At 34.7% G+C, this 18,504-nt stretch overlaps 1 protein-coding gene across 8 annotated transcripts in view; it reads right to left on the reverse strand.

The window, feature by feature from the left end:
• Positions 1-18,504, reverse strand: part of CEP128 (centrosomal protein 128) — a 133,214-nt gene that overhangs the window by 89,012 nt on the left and 25,698 nt on the right. For all 8 annotated transcript variants that reach the window (XM_055716223.1, XM_055716227.1, XM_055716226.1 and 5 more), the window contains 4 exons: positions 12,964-13,050; positions 11,420-11,494; positions 10,076-10,208; positions 8,169-8,329 (listed from right to left, as the gene is read on the reverse strand). In XM_055716223.1, the coding sequence (XP_055572198.1) occupies positions 8,169-8,329; positions 10,076-10,208; positions 11,420-11,494; positions 12,964-13,050 (456 nt within the window). The remainder of the gene's footprint in view (positions 1-8,168; positions 8,330-10,075; positions 10,209-11,419; positions 11,495-12,963; positions 13,051-18,504) is intronic.

Genomic DNA, 18,504 nt, shown 5'->3' on the forward strand with positions numbered 1-18,504 from the left:
GCTCCGACCCATGACGCAAAACAGGAGTAGGATTATCCACTGGACAATCAGTTGCTTCCCTGTAGGATGAATATTCCTGCTTAGACACAAGTGCTATATAGATGACAAAACAATAAATACATTACAGGATAGTCAGGAGTAAATTTTACACAGGTGGCAAAATAGAAACAGGAAAGTCTTTCTAGATTTACAATTCTATACATTAGAAAACACCCACATATACTCTGCCTCAGTATTATTGAAGCATGCCTTTTCAAGCTCATCAGGCAAAACAGCCAGGCCTAACCTCATAAAAAACTCTTGATTCATAAGACAAAACCAGCCAAAAAAAACTTTGCAAGCTACAAGTAGCAACATTTTATCAAAATGAGCTTAATTTCAAAAGAAAACAGATTATAATACTACTTTACAGATAAGGATTTAAATTCTGAATGTAGCAGAAATTAAAAATATCCTGATAAGGTACAGTCAGCATTACATTTACCCTTCCACAGATTTTTCTAAAATGGATCATTATTTCTTCAGTCATATCATTATACATCCTATTATCATTTCCCATTTCATGTCTTTCTGGAGACACCACAGAGGATGTCAGCCTAAATTGATGCACTATTCAACTCTGCATCATTAAAAATAAAATAGTTATTTCTGTATAATTCCACCAGAGAACACACTCCATTAATACAACTACAGTTCCCACAGACTTTTTAATGAAATGAGTCTAAGCTTAAACAAAGAAAGCAATGTTCAATTAATTGTAAACATTTATTTCACTATGTAGAAGCAAAACTTACTCTCCAATTTATTGATTTACAGTAAAATGAAAAAATAGGAACATTTGTTTATCTTGAAGCACAACTAATTTATCAACACGAGCTATTTGCATGAGGAGGAAAAAATAACTTTGACATGTATGTGCCAATATAAACGTGAATTCTAATGTTTTACTTTTACAATTTGTGAAAGATATGTCTTTGCAAATAGTTTGTGCTTTGCTTAGAAAAGTTAAGCAAGCACAGACCCAAAACAGTTGGATTCAGGTGGAAAACAGCAGCATAGCGCATCAACATTTCATGCAGCTTTCCCTATGGAGCAAGGGGATAGAGAAACAGTGGGTCTCCTCTCTCCATTTTTATAACATTATAACAGGGCACCCAAATGTACTGTATGCAGTTGTCAAAATTCTGTCTGACCTGTAAGGGCTCACCCTATCGGTATCTACAACATTAAATAAGCAGCTTTTCAGACACAGGCTATCATAAAAATAAGTAAAGAGTCAGGTATGAAATCATAGTTATTATCTATACACATAAAGAGGTAGGTTTCACAGAAAGTAAATGCCTCTTCCCAGGTATGGCATATACATACATTCACACGAGGAGGACAGACATACACAAGCACTATTTGTTAGAGATTTTTATTGCTTCAGTATCTGTAAGAGCACACCTCAAACCTCACTGTCCACGTGTCTATAAGAAACAAAGATTATGGACCTGCTTTTTGGTTCCTTGGAAAATCCCAACACACAATCCCAATTTCTAGGCATTCTGTGGACAAAGTAGGATGAGTGATCGTTTACAATTTGTAAAATAACATTTCTAACAGAGCAGTTACAGGCAAGTAATCTCTTTGCCATTTGTCATTACCTGCCTGCATACATGTCAACATTGTGGTTGATCTGAAGCAACCCTTCACAACAACGAACATGTGGAGGTTATCAGAACAATCGTAACAGTCATGGCTGTCATTTAATGATTAGAAATAACAATCAACAGGGTCAGCAGGGTATATCTTGTTAAACACGATACCCCATTCAGACAAACACTGCTCAGAAAATAACCGATTACTAGTTTTCATGGAACTGTACTATCAGCAGATAGTAAAGAGTTAATACAACACAGCTCCATTAAGCAAGTTACACTACCATGTACTTTTAATGCCTAATTTTGATTTAATTAGAATTAAGATTGTTTTGATAGTAAGAAATAATTATGCAAATTACTGTTGTTATTGGAAGAACATTGTACTTGGCAGTGGTGTGCTGTTATGACCTTGTGGCTTCATTTCATACTGATGATCTTACAAACTTATGCATCTAGCTTAATTATCAGTTATTTTTGGTTGTAAAGATTGTTTAGAAAGAAATTAAAAGCTTAACATCACAGTTTTCAACTTTAGTGTATTTTCAAAAAACTTCAGGTTTAATATGTAAAATTTTAATAAATACCATGTTTAATGTTCCTAAGTTTGTCAAGGCCTTCAGTCTTGAGAGCCACCTATTTTCTCTTAAAATAACAAAGTATCTTGCATAGAATGTTTATACCTGCATCCTACTATGGATGTACATATGCTTATTCTTGAATATTAAAATAACACCTGGAGTGTGTAGGTACCCTTATTTCACCATCATGTTTTACATCCTCTGTATACAGACGTCTGTCGGAGTCTCAATCCTGTTTCCCTTCAGCCTTTTAAGTCCTCATTTTCCCCTCAGCCACAGAATCTCAGTTGCAAAGGACACTAAATATGCATGCAGACAATACATCATAAAATGTTATCATTAAGGTAAGGCATATAGCTTGACTGTTCCCTTTGCAGAGCTGTTTGTACGCACACTCTACCGCAGCTGTGGCCAGAGCAGTACAGAATACTAAATTCAGCACAGGCTGAAACTCAGATAGGGGCTAGGTCAGACACTGGGAGGACCTATTCTGGTATTATAATCAAATGTTGTACCACAGGGGGTTTATGTGATTTTTTGGTTGGGGTTTTTTTTTTGTTTGTTTGTTTGGGAGGTTGGTGGTTTGTTGTTTTTTTCATTTGTATTAAGGGTGAAATACTGTGTTACCTGTGGGGAAGCAGCTACCCTCCATTAGGATGCCACAGCACACAGAAGATAAAGAAAGTGCCACTAAAAGAAAAATAAATCAAAAATTTAACATAACTAATGTAAGTTTGATCTCAGCCTTCAGAGTTGGGGCATTTGAAGGAACTGATCAAAGAGAAACATCAGTCCTTACCACTGACTAAACCTTAATCCAGCTCCCAGGCCTGTTTAGATTTACAGTGCTCAGAGCCCTGTTAGTGCTTGAAAAGTTGGAATTAATCGCAGATGTCAGTCTCCATCTTTGTCTGGGGAACATGTTTAAACTCGGTCCTTGAAGTCACCAGCAGGCCCATATCCAACGGAATGTGTCTGAGGAGATGCTCTTCAGTTCTGTATCCCTGAAGCCTGGACCACAAGCTCAATGTCCAACCACGTCAGTACATGTACTGATGGGTTCCACCACGTACAGCTGCCTCCTGACCTTGCAGGCTGCCCTCTTGCTAGGGCAGGAGAATTTGGCAGTGATGCTTACTTTAGACCTTGCAGAATATACCCCAGTTTTCACATCCCTACCCTGGAATTATCCTTCTAGGTATCTTGCTAGGGCAGGAGAATTTGGCAGTGATGCTTACTTTAGACCTTGCAGAATATACCCCAGTTTTCACATCCCTACCCTGGAATTATCCTTCTAGGTAATTCAGAATTTAAATATTTTAAGGATTTCTATGAGACAGGAACATAGAGATGTGGGAGGTTTTGGTTTGGGTGTTTTTGGTTGGTTTTTTTTGTTGTTTTGTTTTTTTTGTGGAGAGTGGGTGTGTGTTTTATTTTGGTTGTTTGGGTGATTTTTTTTAAATATTCATCCAATTTTCTCCTTCTCAATTGCGACTGTAGTAAACAAGAGTGAGAAGACAAAGGAAAACAATATCAGGAGGTTACACTTCTAGGAAAAAAAATAAAATCACATTCCTTGAACATCTGAGTTTCTCTTCCAAGTAGCAAATCACTAAGCACCTGTCATTCCAAAAAAATTTCCATGCAGATGAGATTAAGACTCCAGATTCCAAGGAGCACCTGGTGTTTTTGCAGGCTGAAGATCCATCACACAGAGAACGCAGTGAGCTGCTCTGGAGGCAATAGAAGCATGACAATATACTGCAATATATGTTACAACAGTATGGAGGTTCTGACAGGAGCAACCCAGGATATGCAGAATAGTTCATTGTTGAAATGTATTGTTCATACATGTACAGCAATTGTTAGCATGTTTTGCACTGTTGTTACTATAGAAAAACCTGATTGTGGCACATTTTCTCTTCGTCTTCACAGAAGACAAGTCTGGGTCTCAATTTTTCTAACCTGATTAATTTTATTGCTGCATTTTCATAGTTCCACTGCTAACAAAACCAAGGGCAAGTTATTAGAATACTTGTGCCAACTATTCACCACCAACAAAACATCAAACACCTCCTGGCCTTAATAACTGAAGACTTTTATAAAAGAGAATTACGTTTGTGGAACACTTAAAAAACATCATTAAGATTAGTTACTAAATCCTGGGTTACAGCATACTAATGTTCCAGAGATATGAATGCAAATATTTTCAGAACCGATTAGTTTGTATCAGCCCTCAGACTGCAACAGCACTGCAGACATTTCAATTGACAGGCTCTGGTGAGAGATGACACAGAACAGAGGGGTTTAACAAACTCAAAACCAGATGCAGCATTTGCCCCAAGTAAAACAGTTGTGCATCTAGTGTTTTACATATCCAACATCCCAACACGTAATCTAGTTTTCAACTTTTATTATAAACTGGAGGCAGAGAAAGAGGACAACATTCTCCAGTTAGAGCCCGGTTACTTATCTGAAGTGTAAATTAATCACCACATGCACCTCTGCCACCATTCAAGCAACTCATGTAGCTCGGACTTCAAAAGTCCCTAGCTTGACTACATATCAGAGTTGTGACCTGCATTTTCAACACCTAACTTAAAGTAAATCACCACAAAGCGCAAAACAAAATTCTTTCTAGGTATAGAAAACATAACACAGTGTATTCAGTGCAACTTTCCTTAAAACTTATATGAACATTAAAAGGCAAGTGAGGATCTCTCATTTGCTACAATTTACAGAACTCATGCCTTATATCAGTTATGTGCAAACAGTCTATACTGATAAGAATACAGAAAGCCACATTTTACCCCACCACACTAACTGTCACCAAAATTAGGGGTCAACTGAAGTGGATCTATACGTACTTTTCTCCATCCTTTTTTCTTCTGCCCTACGTCTCAGCAACGCAGTCACCAGATTCTAATGCTACGTCATCATAGTCCTTGTCACTGAGTTTTCAACAATGCCATCCAAACCATGTACCCAATTATTTCTTACTCATTTTTCCTGAATGTAGACCTCAAATATTTATTTATTACAATCTGATCTGCATCTCTTGCCAATCATATTGTACCTAACTATCAAGAACCATTAATCCAGAAGGTTTAGATTTTTCACGCAAGCATAAATTCTGTGAACTGAATAATCAAAGATGCATACATTCAATCAGTCAGGAAGTGTATTCATTCAGTAAAAGGTACATTGCAAAAAAAATAAATTTATTAAAGTGATGCTTTCTCCATATTTTTCCAAAGCTTGAACCATTACTCGTTCTAACAGGTAATTCTTTACGCAAATAAAGACAGAGGTAGAACACCTTCCCCGCACCCCAAAGCTGATATGTGATTTTAAATACAAACTTTATCAAAGTGAATAGCATCCGTACATTTTAAATCTATCTGTAGCACTATTTTGGCATTTGAACTCCACAGAGGCTGGTCTGCAGAGGTATTGATTCCTCCTATTTTGTAAGAGTCTCTCTTTAAATTTAGAAATGTGTTACCTATTGATTTTCAGATATCTTAATTGGCTCATATATTGAAAATAATTGGATACGAGTTTCATCTTTAGAGGATGAAAAAGCCATAAAATAAATTTTAATGAGAATAAGATCTTCATCAATCTTCATAAGACTGAAAGACCTACATTAGTGATGAATTCTGATCTTAAATAAACAAATCAATAACTTTCCTTCAGAAAATTTGAAATATTTTAACAAACAGACCACTGTTACACTCTACTGTACAATACTATAAGACTACTTTGACCTAATTAGTATGAGAAGTCATTAGTAAATCAAACAATTTCACAAGAGTCTAAACATCCTTACAGAGAAACCAGGGTACTGCATCTTTATAATTTCCATACTTTGTTTATTTCTTAGCCATCATAGTCAGCTATTATAGCCCCATATCTATATAGTTCCATGCAGAAAAATATTTTTTAAATAGTTGTATACATTTGCAAGATTTTATAGAAGCATCCTCAGGTAAAATATAGCAACCAAAATAAATTAATTTCTAAATTTAATAGAAAAAAATTTAAGATTGAACTCACTTCTAAACATTAGTTTAAGAATGTGATTATAATCTTTTTCATCCTCTCAGTTTTACATCATACTGTGATCTTATGGCAGCTGTCAGGGACTAAATGTAAAACACAACTCAAATTGTGGAAAACAATGACATTAAAATAATTCAAAAGAAATTTCTAATATCACATGTACACCAGAAGCAAGTGCAATTACATCCTCCCAACTAACCAAAGATAAATTACACTCAAGCCAAACATGACTCGTCACTTCCAACTGAGAATCAGACTATCTGATAGGAGCAGCTGTTAGAACAGGCTTCACAAAATGCTTTGTTAGTACATAAGTTTAGAAATTCACATCCTTACATTCCTTGATGTCTCATTAAAGGAAAAACACACAAGCTATTTTCCTGTTACTGCCTCTGTAGGAGAATGGCAGTGGGAAGCAGATAAGAAGTACAAAGTATTTTTTGTTGAGATAATCAGGGAAGTCAAAGATTTCTAACTCAGAGCAATGCAATGACGCCAGCTGAGCACTCTTCCATCAGTATTTTCATAGAGCAGGAAATCAGTATTTTAACATCATTCTGACCCTCAAGAAAGCATGTTCTACAAGCAGAAGTTCAAAAATATTTTGTTTTCTATGGGGTTGTATCCCATTAACTCCTGTCAAAGTAATTCCATTTCTCAGGCCCCACAGAACAAAAGAACAGGTTTTTCTGGAGTTGTATTGGCCAGCTAGAACACAAATGCTGATGGGCATCAGGAAATGAGTTCTGCTTGCCTTACCCTCTATAGAAGCACTCTAGGTCTTTTTAAACCTCTTCAATAATCAGTTTTTATAAAGCATGTAAGAACTTTTTTGAGACTCAATTTTTTCCAAATGTAATTTGATATATTAGTTTGATTTAAATAGGCACTGAAGCTGACAAGGGAAAAGAGTAGCAGAAGTAAACTGAACAGCATAGTCCTGTAAATCTATGAAAAGACAAAAAAAGTAATTCCTACTTTTGAGTTTCAAAAGTGATGCAACACCATTTTAATGAAAAGTACCTTCATTAGAAAAACTAAACACAACATACAAAACCAGACTTACCGAATGCTTTAATAAATGTACAACAAATGTTAAGTACTTGACTACTGAAATCCCACATAGGGTTTTGAAAATATCCCCTTTTCTTCTGACAGTCATGAAAGACAGAAGAAAACAGCTACTGTTCAGGAATCATTCTACCAATGACAAATCTAAACAAGATCCAAAAATACAGAAGTCTCCTGTCTTAAATAAAAAGGTTACTGCCTCCTTATATCTTATTTCATCTTCAAGTCTTTTAATTAAAATTCCAGTGTCAAAGACTGCTGCTATTCTTTTCACAGAGAATCCCTTTAAATAGTTTACCATAAATAAGAATACTAATACTTATTATTATATTGCATCTAATTGTTAAAAAAAAAAAGAGTAGTTATGATCTATTTTTGTTACTCTTCTGCACTTTCTCATAGAACAAGGTATCCCAGTTTGTTTGAAGTTAAACTTTAGTTCTGAGGTATGATATAAGGGGGAATAAGGAAGTAAATACTAACTTATAAAAGTAGTTCCAGAAACAACTATTAATGCTAAATGCTGATAAAAATCAGATCACCTTTTCATTGCACATGTGAAAAAGGAGTAATCTAAACCACGAATTCATGGGCAATAGCAATTACCTTTTTTGGTTTATTAACAAGATGGGGGAGGAAAACCTCTGCAAACTTGGATCACCTTTCAAAGTTATTTACAGAATAAACCAATAAGACTATGATAGTTACTCTTAGTGTTAAAGGTTACTCCTTAATCCAGCATGTCACCTACCTTAAACATATGGGAAATTAAAACCCAAACAAACAAAAGAAAAACAAAAAACCAAGTTACCTGTATGTGCATTACAAGCTGTGCTTTCTCCTTGTCCTTACGCTCTACGCATCTCTTTAGTTCTTCTACTTCTGACATTACAGCATCATGACTCAGCTTTGCTTTAAGCTCCAAAATATGTTTCTCCAATTCTTGCTTCTCTCTCTCATATCTTTCAGCTACTATAAGATAGTGAGAACAGAACAATAAGCCCAGTAGAAGCACCAACTTGTGATGAATTATTTTTTTCTCATTTTTCTTTCAGCAATTTTCTTCTCTACTTGAAAATATTCTGTAACTATTGATTTTGATTTAATTATCTGTGAAAAATGGCTATACCTATATCATAACCTTTTACTGATTGAGACAGTATTTCTGTTTATTCGATCATTTTATAAGGGTTTTCCTCTCTTCCCCCTCCAAAAAAAACCGACAACACCACCCCAAAACAAGCCAAATTCCACCAACAAAACCCAATAAAATAAAATAGGATGGAAGAAACAATGGGGAAAGACTGGTGTAAATAAAACTTGGCCACAAACTTTAAAGCCAACAGGATTTTATCCCACCAGAGTAATACCTCCTGATTTGGAAGTTACACACTGTGTGACTTTTATGTCTGAATCCTGCCACTACAGCAGTTCTGGATGAGAGTAAGCCTAAATTTCCTCAACCAGAAATTCAAAGGCCTTTAGTCATAAACAACTACTAGAGGCAAAGAAAATTTCCATTTGCATTCTTCCCGCGCATCTTTGAAGAAACAGAAATAACACAGTAAGGAGAAACACAACTGCATAAGTGATATAATGATATGTGTATATATCTTAACAGCTCCAGTACATTTTTTTTATTTTCTTCATAATTTTACAACAGTTTTGATTCATAATTGTATAACAAATGAAAAAATTAAAATATGCTTTCATTAACATGAAAAGCATATTGTTGCAAATAAACTCATCTTTAAGCAGATACATTAACATGACTAGAGAAAAACTATTAAAATTATTCTTTTGAGTTACATTTCTGAAGCTAAGCCACGTACAAAACCCAGCCATTTTCCAGTGTCCTCTCTGAGTTTTGTAAAACAGAGTCAGAGTCCTATTTTAATAAGCAAGATAATTCAGTAGGTGAAGTATGAAAATCTAAAAATAAGTCATTTACCAAACCAATTAAACATTCACAGACACACTGGACTTGGAGTCACTGTTCCTCTATTATCTTGACTAATACATTTCCATGTTAATAAGGAGAAAGATAAAGACTTTCTTTAATGCCTTTTTGATTAAGTCTGAAAAGTTTAAATACAGATGGATAACTAACAATGCAGTGAAGACCTTGCTAAAGTGGTAACTTAATATGCAATTACATCTTGAAATTGTTTAAAGTATTTTCCTTCTAAATATCATTATTCCATCTCTGAAATTCTAACACACTGCAACCAGAAGCCCTGCCTGCATCATACTGGAAAATTTTCTTAACCTCTCTGGAACGTGTTGTTACCCCATAGAAATACTACCAGAGATTCATCAGTCTATTAAACAGCTGTATAAATGACTTTTGATATGATTTTCAAGATGGCAGAATTTAAACTGCACATGGACTGAAATGTGAGGTTTTAAAATAATTTTTCTGAAACATTTCAAATGTTTTTCTTCTGTAAAAACACTATCCACTTTGCTGAAATAGTGTCTAATAATCTTCTTTTTTTTTTTTAACTCATGCAAATCATGGTATTTTATCCTAAATTTTAACTCTCATTGCTACTTATTATTTAAAATTCAGGTACCAGTACTTATTAACTTACAGCTGAGCAGTTAAATGGCTGGTTTTTTTGAAAAAATAGAAGGATTAGACTGAAACTCAAAGACAGAATTAGTGTCCAGGCTAACTAATTTGCAGGCCTCTAGTGCAAAATATGAGAGTTGTACCTGTTCTAATACTCCTGTCATCGCCTTGTACATCCTGGTAGCTCTGGCGGTGCACAGCAACCTGAGAAATTTGATGTTGCAACTCTACACGGTCTTCTTCTGCTCTCAGAAGTTGGGAACGAAGATCCTCAACCTAAAACACATGTATAAGTATCAAATGATTAATGAAAAACAGAACGAAAGAGTAAATAGGATACTTATTTAACATTACATAAAACAAGAAAGACTATAGACAAGTATATTTATAAATCAATCTCTAGAGTACTGCAGATGTTAAACAAAAAGACAAATTACTCCCTAATTGCAGACCACAAAGTGATTATTCAAAATTAAAGAAAACATTTTCATTTGTTATGTTGACCACAGATGAGCATAAATTTCTCTGGATCAAACGAAATGTTACCATTTTATATATTGCAATTGTCTTTTTACATTGCTAGTGAAAAAATATAAAATATATTGCTTATTTGTATATTTAAATTATACTAAATAAAAATACAATGTACTTGTTCTTAAGAAACATACAGCTTTTACATTTTTCCTTTCTACCATGTACAGTCTAGCATTTAGAGATGATATTGCATACAGGAAAATAAAATATGACACGCTAAAACTGAATTGAAGGAATGTTGCTCTAACTCATATTATCGGTATGTGACATTAAAAAAAATTCAAAAGTTAAATTCAATTTAACTTGCTGTATATGGAATATAATGCTAAGTAATACAGCAACTCAGACTTCCACTAGATACAGAAGTCAAACAACTAATGCTAACATTAATATGCCAATTGCCCCCTCCCTATTTATTTAAACCTTTTTCTCCAGCTCCTCTGAAAGGAGGAAGGATTAGAAATGTTTAGGAGAAACAACACTTTTCTAAAGCTATGGTTCAGGTTCCTGCAACTTCTAGATTTAATCAATGTGCATCAACCGGTATTGTTTAGAGCACACTTTAAATAGTTTTTCAGGTGTTGGTTTTTCACATGTTTTTATAACATGTTAGTAACCAATACAGCAAATACTTCTAGGTATCTGAATTCACCGATTATAGCATGTGCTTTGCATAACAATAATTGCTAAGATAGCCATTGTTCTAATGCATACTATGAAAAGCAGTTACAATAACGTGTTTATGTACATAAAAAGTACCATAACTAATACCACTACTATAATTATTGTACATGAACACATATATATATATAAAAGCTTGGAAAACAGAAAAAGTAAGATGACAGCTCCATCCACAAATTTTAGACTCTTAAAGATAAGAAGATTAAGCAAAAAAGACTCAGACACAGCCTAATATGAAAATTTTAGGATTTTCACCACGTCAAAGCAGTTACCTGACGCAAAAGAACTTCTCTACTGCCTTCTGATTGATTCAGCTTTTTCCGGGACTGCTCCAATTCTTGCTCAAGCTTTCATTACAGAAAATGATGAAAAGCAAAGTACACAACATATTACAAAAGTGGTTTTTATCTCTTTAATTCTAGCACAAACTAATAGATATGAACATCTATTTAAGACGAAGTACAATATACAGAATATTCTTATTTGTCCAAAATTTTAAAGCAAACTTTCATTTATATTAAATCCCTGATGTATTTAAGTTACAGAAAAAGAATTTAACTTACAGTCTGCAAATTTTGTACAATGTTCTATATCACAGATGTTCTATATACAAAGTGGTGTGTATAAACCAAAAAAAAAGTACAAAAGCAAATTTTAACTGGATTAAAAATAAAAGAAAGGAAGAAAAAAATATTCAAAAACATTGTCCCTGGATTTGAAACATATCTTCAAACTCAAATTAAAATTAACAATGATTTAACATTTGAAGTCACCTTTATTACACAGTTCATTCATAAAAGTGTTAAAGATTACATGCATTGGTACAACTGGCAATTGCTAAATTCTGTGGTTTTGCTGTGTTGTGCAAGAAGATATATTTGAATTTTTCTGGAAACAAGATGACTGAAAAACTGATGTGCCCATGATTTCCTACAGTTAGAATTTTTCCTTAAAAAAATAATATTAAGTGAATTTTAAAATATTTAATCAGAAATAGCCAGCAAACTGATGAACATTTAAAAAAAAAAAAACACAGAAAATAAAAGCTACAAAATATTTTCAGAGCTCTACCATAAATAGTTCAAAAATCACAAAGATCTACATTAAAATAAATATCATTTTTGACAGTGGAAACTGTTATTGCAAAGATAGCAATCTCAAAGAGGATGTTGAGAGGCTGGCAAATGGGCAAAGTAAACAGGACCAGCATTAATGGAATGGAGAAAGTAACATAACACATTACATAGATGGTTTAGCATAAAGGAGTATGACTTGGAAAGTATTGACAAAAAGGCTAAACTTGATGTAAGAGGAAAAAAGCTAGAAAAAGTATGTGCCAGAACAGAAATAAAAGAAATCTGGTTTTCTATGAACAGGAAAAGAGCAATATGGAAACAGATAACTCAATAAGAATAATTAATAGTAACCATTGTGCAACATAACTAGCCTGCGTTAGTTGCAGGGATGGAGAAAAGCTGCATTTTTGAGCTGCTGCAAATAAGCAACAGCAGACTATTTATAAATTCAGAGACAAATCAGAGAAAGAAATCAAGGATAATCCCCAAGTTATAAACTGGTCTGCCTGGCAGGATGTAAGAGTTGTTAGAAGTAACACTATAACTAAAGAATTTGAAGGAAAGACAGAAGTTCAGCATAGCTATATTTACAGTGCCTCTGATGCAATAAACCCCCTTGTTACCTTGAAGAGTAAAGAAAATATTATCCTGCTGGTTTCTTGAAAAAGGAAGCATATACTGTAACATGACACTACACACTTATTTAAAACCAAACAAGAAAGGATAAAATTAAGTCTTACTTGAATCTTTTCACTTTCATATTTCACAAGTTTATTTTTCATGAGTTCTTCTGTTTCATCTGCTTTAGCATCTTGCTTCCTTAAAGCCTTTAGAGGGGAAAAATACATTGTGAACTTCATTATAAAAGTTACAGAGGTCTTCTTCGTAAGTCTGTTAAAATGAAAGAATCTGCTGAAATATTTAAGAAAGAAGATCTAGACAAATGCTTTCTGTCTGTCTAGTATTTCCATGTGGAGCCAATGTATATTGTTATGAAAAAATAAATATAAGTCCATGCATATGTAAACACACCCATGCACAGAACAGGGCCAAATACAAAGTCAAAGCTAGCACTAACATCCTTCCGATGTATAGAGCTCCAGCCGCCCAAGGCTGACCCCAAGCACTTTGAGATGATGGTCTAAGAGGCTCAAGAGATCCCCTACAGATAAGCTGTGAAAGCATCAGGTGAAAAGAATATACTCTCTAATATAAAATATGCATGATATGAAATACAATGCACTGTATTAAGGAACACACTACCATAAGGTGGTGCTGGAAGGCAAAAGAGTGAGAAAGGTATTTTTATCTGAATCTGTACAAATGCTTAGAATAACAGTATTAAGATAGAATCAGCTCAAAAATTCCTGATCAAAAGTTACAACATGCATGTGCTCTACTTTGAAAAAAAATATATATATATTTTTAAATAAATCCATGTGGACTTCTCCTGTGACAACTCCCCACCCAACCCCCAAACTGAAGTATCCAAAAACACTTACATACATTTTCTAAAGCATCTTACAAAAATGCAATTGCTTTGACTATCAATTCCAAAAATCTTTTCCCTCTTCAAACCGACACTATTTGGGGAACACAGCCAACCACTAGCAAAGGAATGCATTAGACACGGCAGTCATTAATAGCGTACAATTTGCAACATACATAACACAAATTTGGATATCTCAAGCCATAACAGTGTCATTGGCTCATCTTAAATATCACTTAGAAACACCAGCTGAGAGCGCTCACTAGCCATACTGACAGAATTTGCCATGAATCTGAGCAACTGTTAACAAATCTTGTTTCTTTGCTGTGCCACATGACCCAGCAGTTCTCATACCAGCCACAAATCAATGAGAGACCTTAGCATACACCTTTTACTTTCATCCAATATAATGAAGCATAAGCACATCTATTCCTTCCATTACCTGCTAAAACTACCACAGAACAATTAACACATAGCCGGTCCAGAAAAAAAATGTCTTTTTCCCCAATCTGTTCTTCTTGAGCGGTATTTTTATTTTACATTTAAAAGAATATCTCCTTAGACAAGTATCCCTGAATTTTGCCCCTATAATTAGTGAATTTCATTCAGGTTTGGAACATTTTCTTTTCACTGTATATTGGGAAATAATTTCACTGTATGAAAACAAAAGGCAAGATATTAATCAAGCTCAGCAAAGCCAGGCATTCAGCTTTAGAAGTTTTGCTTTTAAAAGTAGTTTTGCGGAGAAAATAAATGGATTTATATACTTATCTCAGTCTTACACCCTCGCAACAGGAAACATAAGGGTTTCAGTATAGTTTGGACTACTCTCCAGCTTAAACAGTTTACACTAAAAACTGAGATTGTGGAAGACATTTATCATAACTATGCCACTGAAAATATTATGTTACATAAAGAATTAAGCTTTTAATCTTACTGATTCATAATCAGATACTGTAAGACTGTAATATATTTAAGATATTTCTTTAAGTATTCAGTACAGTTTCAAAGCTATCATTCCAGCCAACTGTAAAACTCAACACCACACACAGACCTGACACTCCCATTTTACTCAAAAAGACTGTAGAGAGCTCCCAAAAAGCAACATAAACAAAAAATCAAAGATCATCACTTCCACTAATGCCATTATTGCATAAGTTTTGTTGTTGTTGTTGGGGGTGGGGGGGAATGACTAGGAGTACCAGTTCAGAACAGTCTACTAGGTATACATGATGTGTACTAACTGCAACAGAGCTTCATTTTTGCCAGCAAAATTAGAAGCTCTGTTATATGCAGTCAACTGTATGTGAACCTTATTTTTTGAATTAATTAATAATTAATTAATAATTAATATAGGACCAAAAATGCATGTTTTAATGTGCAGATTTTGTTAGAGGTATCAGCATCATAAGGAAAATATTAAAGCTAGGTTGGAATTAAACAAACTAAGAAAATTTTCAAAGGTTTTCCTTATTGAAGGCATACAGTACGTCTCTGCATCAGTAGTGCTTCCTAGTCCCTAGAAGAAACCACAGAAATTAATATGCCATTTCAACTTATCAGGATTACCGAATAATATTTAGGCTATTAAACAGCAATAATTTCAAATAAAAATGCAGTATTTCCTATCACTGATACTACAACTATGGTCAGGTTTATTTTCTGTATATTATAAAAATAGCCTCTGTTTCATTTTTAAGAATGAAAACAGTTCATATATATATCTCAGAGTTAAATTACTACAAAAAGAATATGATGTTACAACAAATTAAACATACCACGTGCACACTGCTTCAAATGTGGAACATACATTTTTCCAGGTGCTAGGCAGGCAATCAGTTAACCAGCCAAGACATCATTAAGAAATGGAAGCATCTGGTCACCCACAGCCAAACATCAGCTGTTAGTGACCGTTCAGAAACTGCATAGGTAAAAGCTAATTCTAGGCTTCCCCTCCTTTTTGTACTCCTTTTTTAATACCTTTCTCTCACTGGTTTATATGGTTTATACCACTTGTTTCTTCCTCCACTAAGGGTTTCTCTATGTAAGATTTCTCTAACAAAAGGGAGGATTAAAGAAAAAAAAATTGAAAAACCATGTAAAGATTCAATTAATTCTTTGATTTCATGTATCTCCGAAGAAGGGGTTGGGGGAGTCAAATATCAAAAATGGGAATTAGGAAGGGGATGCCAAGGACAAGGGTTCCAACACACACTCCTCCCTGCTGGCTACCAAGCAGTGGGCAGATCCTGCCCAGGAGTGCTCTGCCTGGCAATGCTGAAGGATCAAGGACCAGGAACAGCCCTACAGTCAACAGGATTCCCACACCAGGATCCTCCTTTTGAAAGCATTAATGTCCAGGTTGGCCAGGAGGAGGCTGGTGACTCCTTGGAGGAGGCAGGCACGGAGGAGGCCACAAGAAAACATGTAACTTCCATGTAAAGAGGTCTTCACATCGTGGCTTCGAGATGGACCAGCTGGATGTTACGCTGCCTGCCTACGCGGGCAGAAACAGGCCCTTGCTCCTGACAGCCTAGATTAACTTTTGATTTGACTCAGCAGAGCAGTTCTTACAGGTGTTTTTAAAGAGTTCACTACCATAAGACGGTATTAGAATACTAACATACCTGGTATATCTCAGCCCAACATATCTCATCCATCCATAGTATATCAAACCCCAAAACTTCAAACAAACTAATTTACTCCCTGCTAGCCAGGTATTTTTTTCCTTATATATAGAGGGAAAACTATGTGGAGGCCTCTAACAATAGGTCTCAATCCTTCCAACTTCTGAAAAACTTCCAGTATCAAATCATAACTCCCACTGTAATTTAAGCCTACTAACTCTTCTTAGGGTTTAGGTATTGACTTTTGTTTGGTTTTGTTTTTTTAAGTAAAACCAAGTTATTTGAAAGCAGCGCACAGACAACAATCTGAAATTTGCTGTTTCAAAGTGAGACTGATCAGTGATTTATCCATACTAGCACAAATACACAAAAGCAGACCAGTCACATACTGTATTTTAAAATAAGGCAAAAATGTACTACATCCTAATCGGAGTGAAAATTCTTTCCCTAACTTGCTACATTAGCAGCTAGCATGGGTCTGAGCATGTTACCTAGACATATCCATCAGGTGTTTATAGACAGACTACCTAGATATTACAGTGATAGGTTTGAGACTTGCTCATTCAAACTAGAATCTAAACAGAAACCATTAGCCACAGGTGGCACAGCACAGAGCCAAGGAGCAAGTATCAAGCATGCATTAAAACATCCAGATGGCTCAAAACATAGATCAGGTTTAAGTTTGTCTAAAAGGATCAGAGATAAAGACATGCAAAAAGAGAATTTTCAATAATGCTTTTGCCTGTCAATCTACCCCACTCTCTCTTGAATGTCCACCAGCCTCTTGCACTTCACAGTATGTGCAGTGGGAGGCAAATGGAATCCAAATATCCAGTTGCATGTATATATAAAAAAAAAGCTTCCTGGCCTATTTAAGTTATCAACTTAAGACATAATTATAGTCATTACCTTACCACAGTCAGTGGGTTCAAAATATTCTACAAAGATGATTCTGTTCACCTAAAGTGTGCAAAGCATGAACACACAGACTCATTTCACCGAAATCCAGGAAGCCAAGCACAGGAATTAGTAAAGCCATCCAGGAGATCCAATGCATTCAAACGCTGTTTAAAGCCCATCTTTTAAGAATGACACTTGATCTTGTCTTAGGAAATGGATGCATAAATGAAAACAAACAGTATAATGTGATGGTGTCTTCATGTTCAAAATAAAGTATTGAAGAATCTCAACATGGTTTTAGTTGACACAACAAATTCAGTTTGTTAAAGGAACCCATGTATACATGTCAGTTGCACTGGCCAGATGAGCATATTTACTCTCCTTTCTAATCAGAAATGCATTTGTATCAGGAATACAGAAAAAAGTGAAGATGTATGATATGAATGAATTTTTTTGCTACTGCAAATTAAACAGCAGTTAATTGCAATTTTCTAAACAGAGTTTAAACACACCAATACATACTAAGTCAGAAGATACATAAAAATGTAGAGAAAATAATTTTTATCCACCTACATGCAGCACATACACACTAAAGATTCAAAAAAATAATGCAAATTTAGATGTTAAAGGTGCAAAATTTTATATGTCAAGCTTTCTTTATGGTCAGTATACAACTAGGTATCATCTTGTTTAATAATCAGTCTATGACCATACTAATAGCGCAATACAAATAGAAAGTCTGCACATCATACAAAAGAAAGATAAGACAGACAAGAGAAAGACTGAAGCAAATGTATTATGTTCAGTTAGACCCTGAAAACATAAAATTTAAAAGCTGAGATTTAGGAAGATGATTCTCAAGGTGGTAAAATACTGACGATTAGCGGTCAGTTATGGGCACTGCACCTTCCTTTAAAAATTGTAACTATTAACATTAAAACCTCACAAGATTTCCTCAATACAGCAAGTACTGATAAAATCCAAAAGTCAAATTTGATTTTTCTTGGTGTGAAACGTATACCAGGCAAACTAATGAAGAAATTGTCTCATTAAATAGCCACAAATGCTTTAAATAGCATTTCTTCGTAAATCATTCAGGCTGTACTAAATAATGGTATTTCAGAATGCTGTCAAAACCTTCCCCTCCCTTCCAGTAATGTTACTTAGGAAGTATCTTGGAGACATAAAAGAGGACATAAAAAGGCTTTAATAGAACATTACAACCACGCAATGATCACCACAAAACCCAAGGCCACTGACAGAGC

This window comes from Falco cherrug, chromosome 7 (assembly GCF_023634085.1).
Source record: "Falco cherrug isolate bFalChe1 chromosome 7, bFalChe1.pri, whole genome shotgun sequence".
NCBI lineage: Eukaryota > Metazoa > Chordata > Aves > Falconiformes > Falconidae > Falco > Falco cherrug.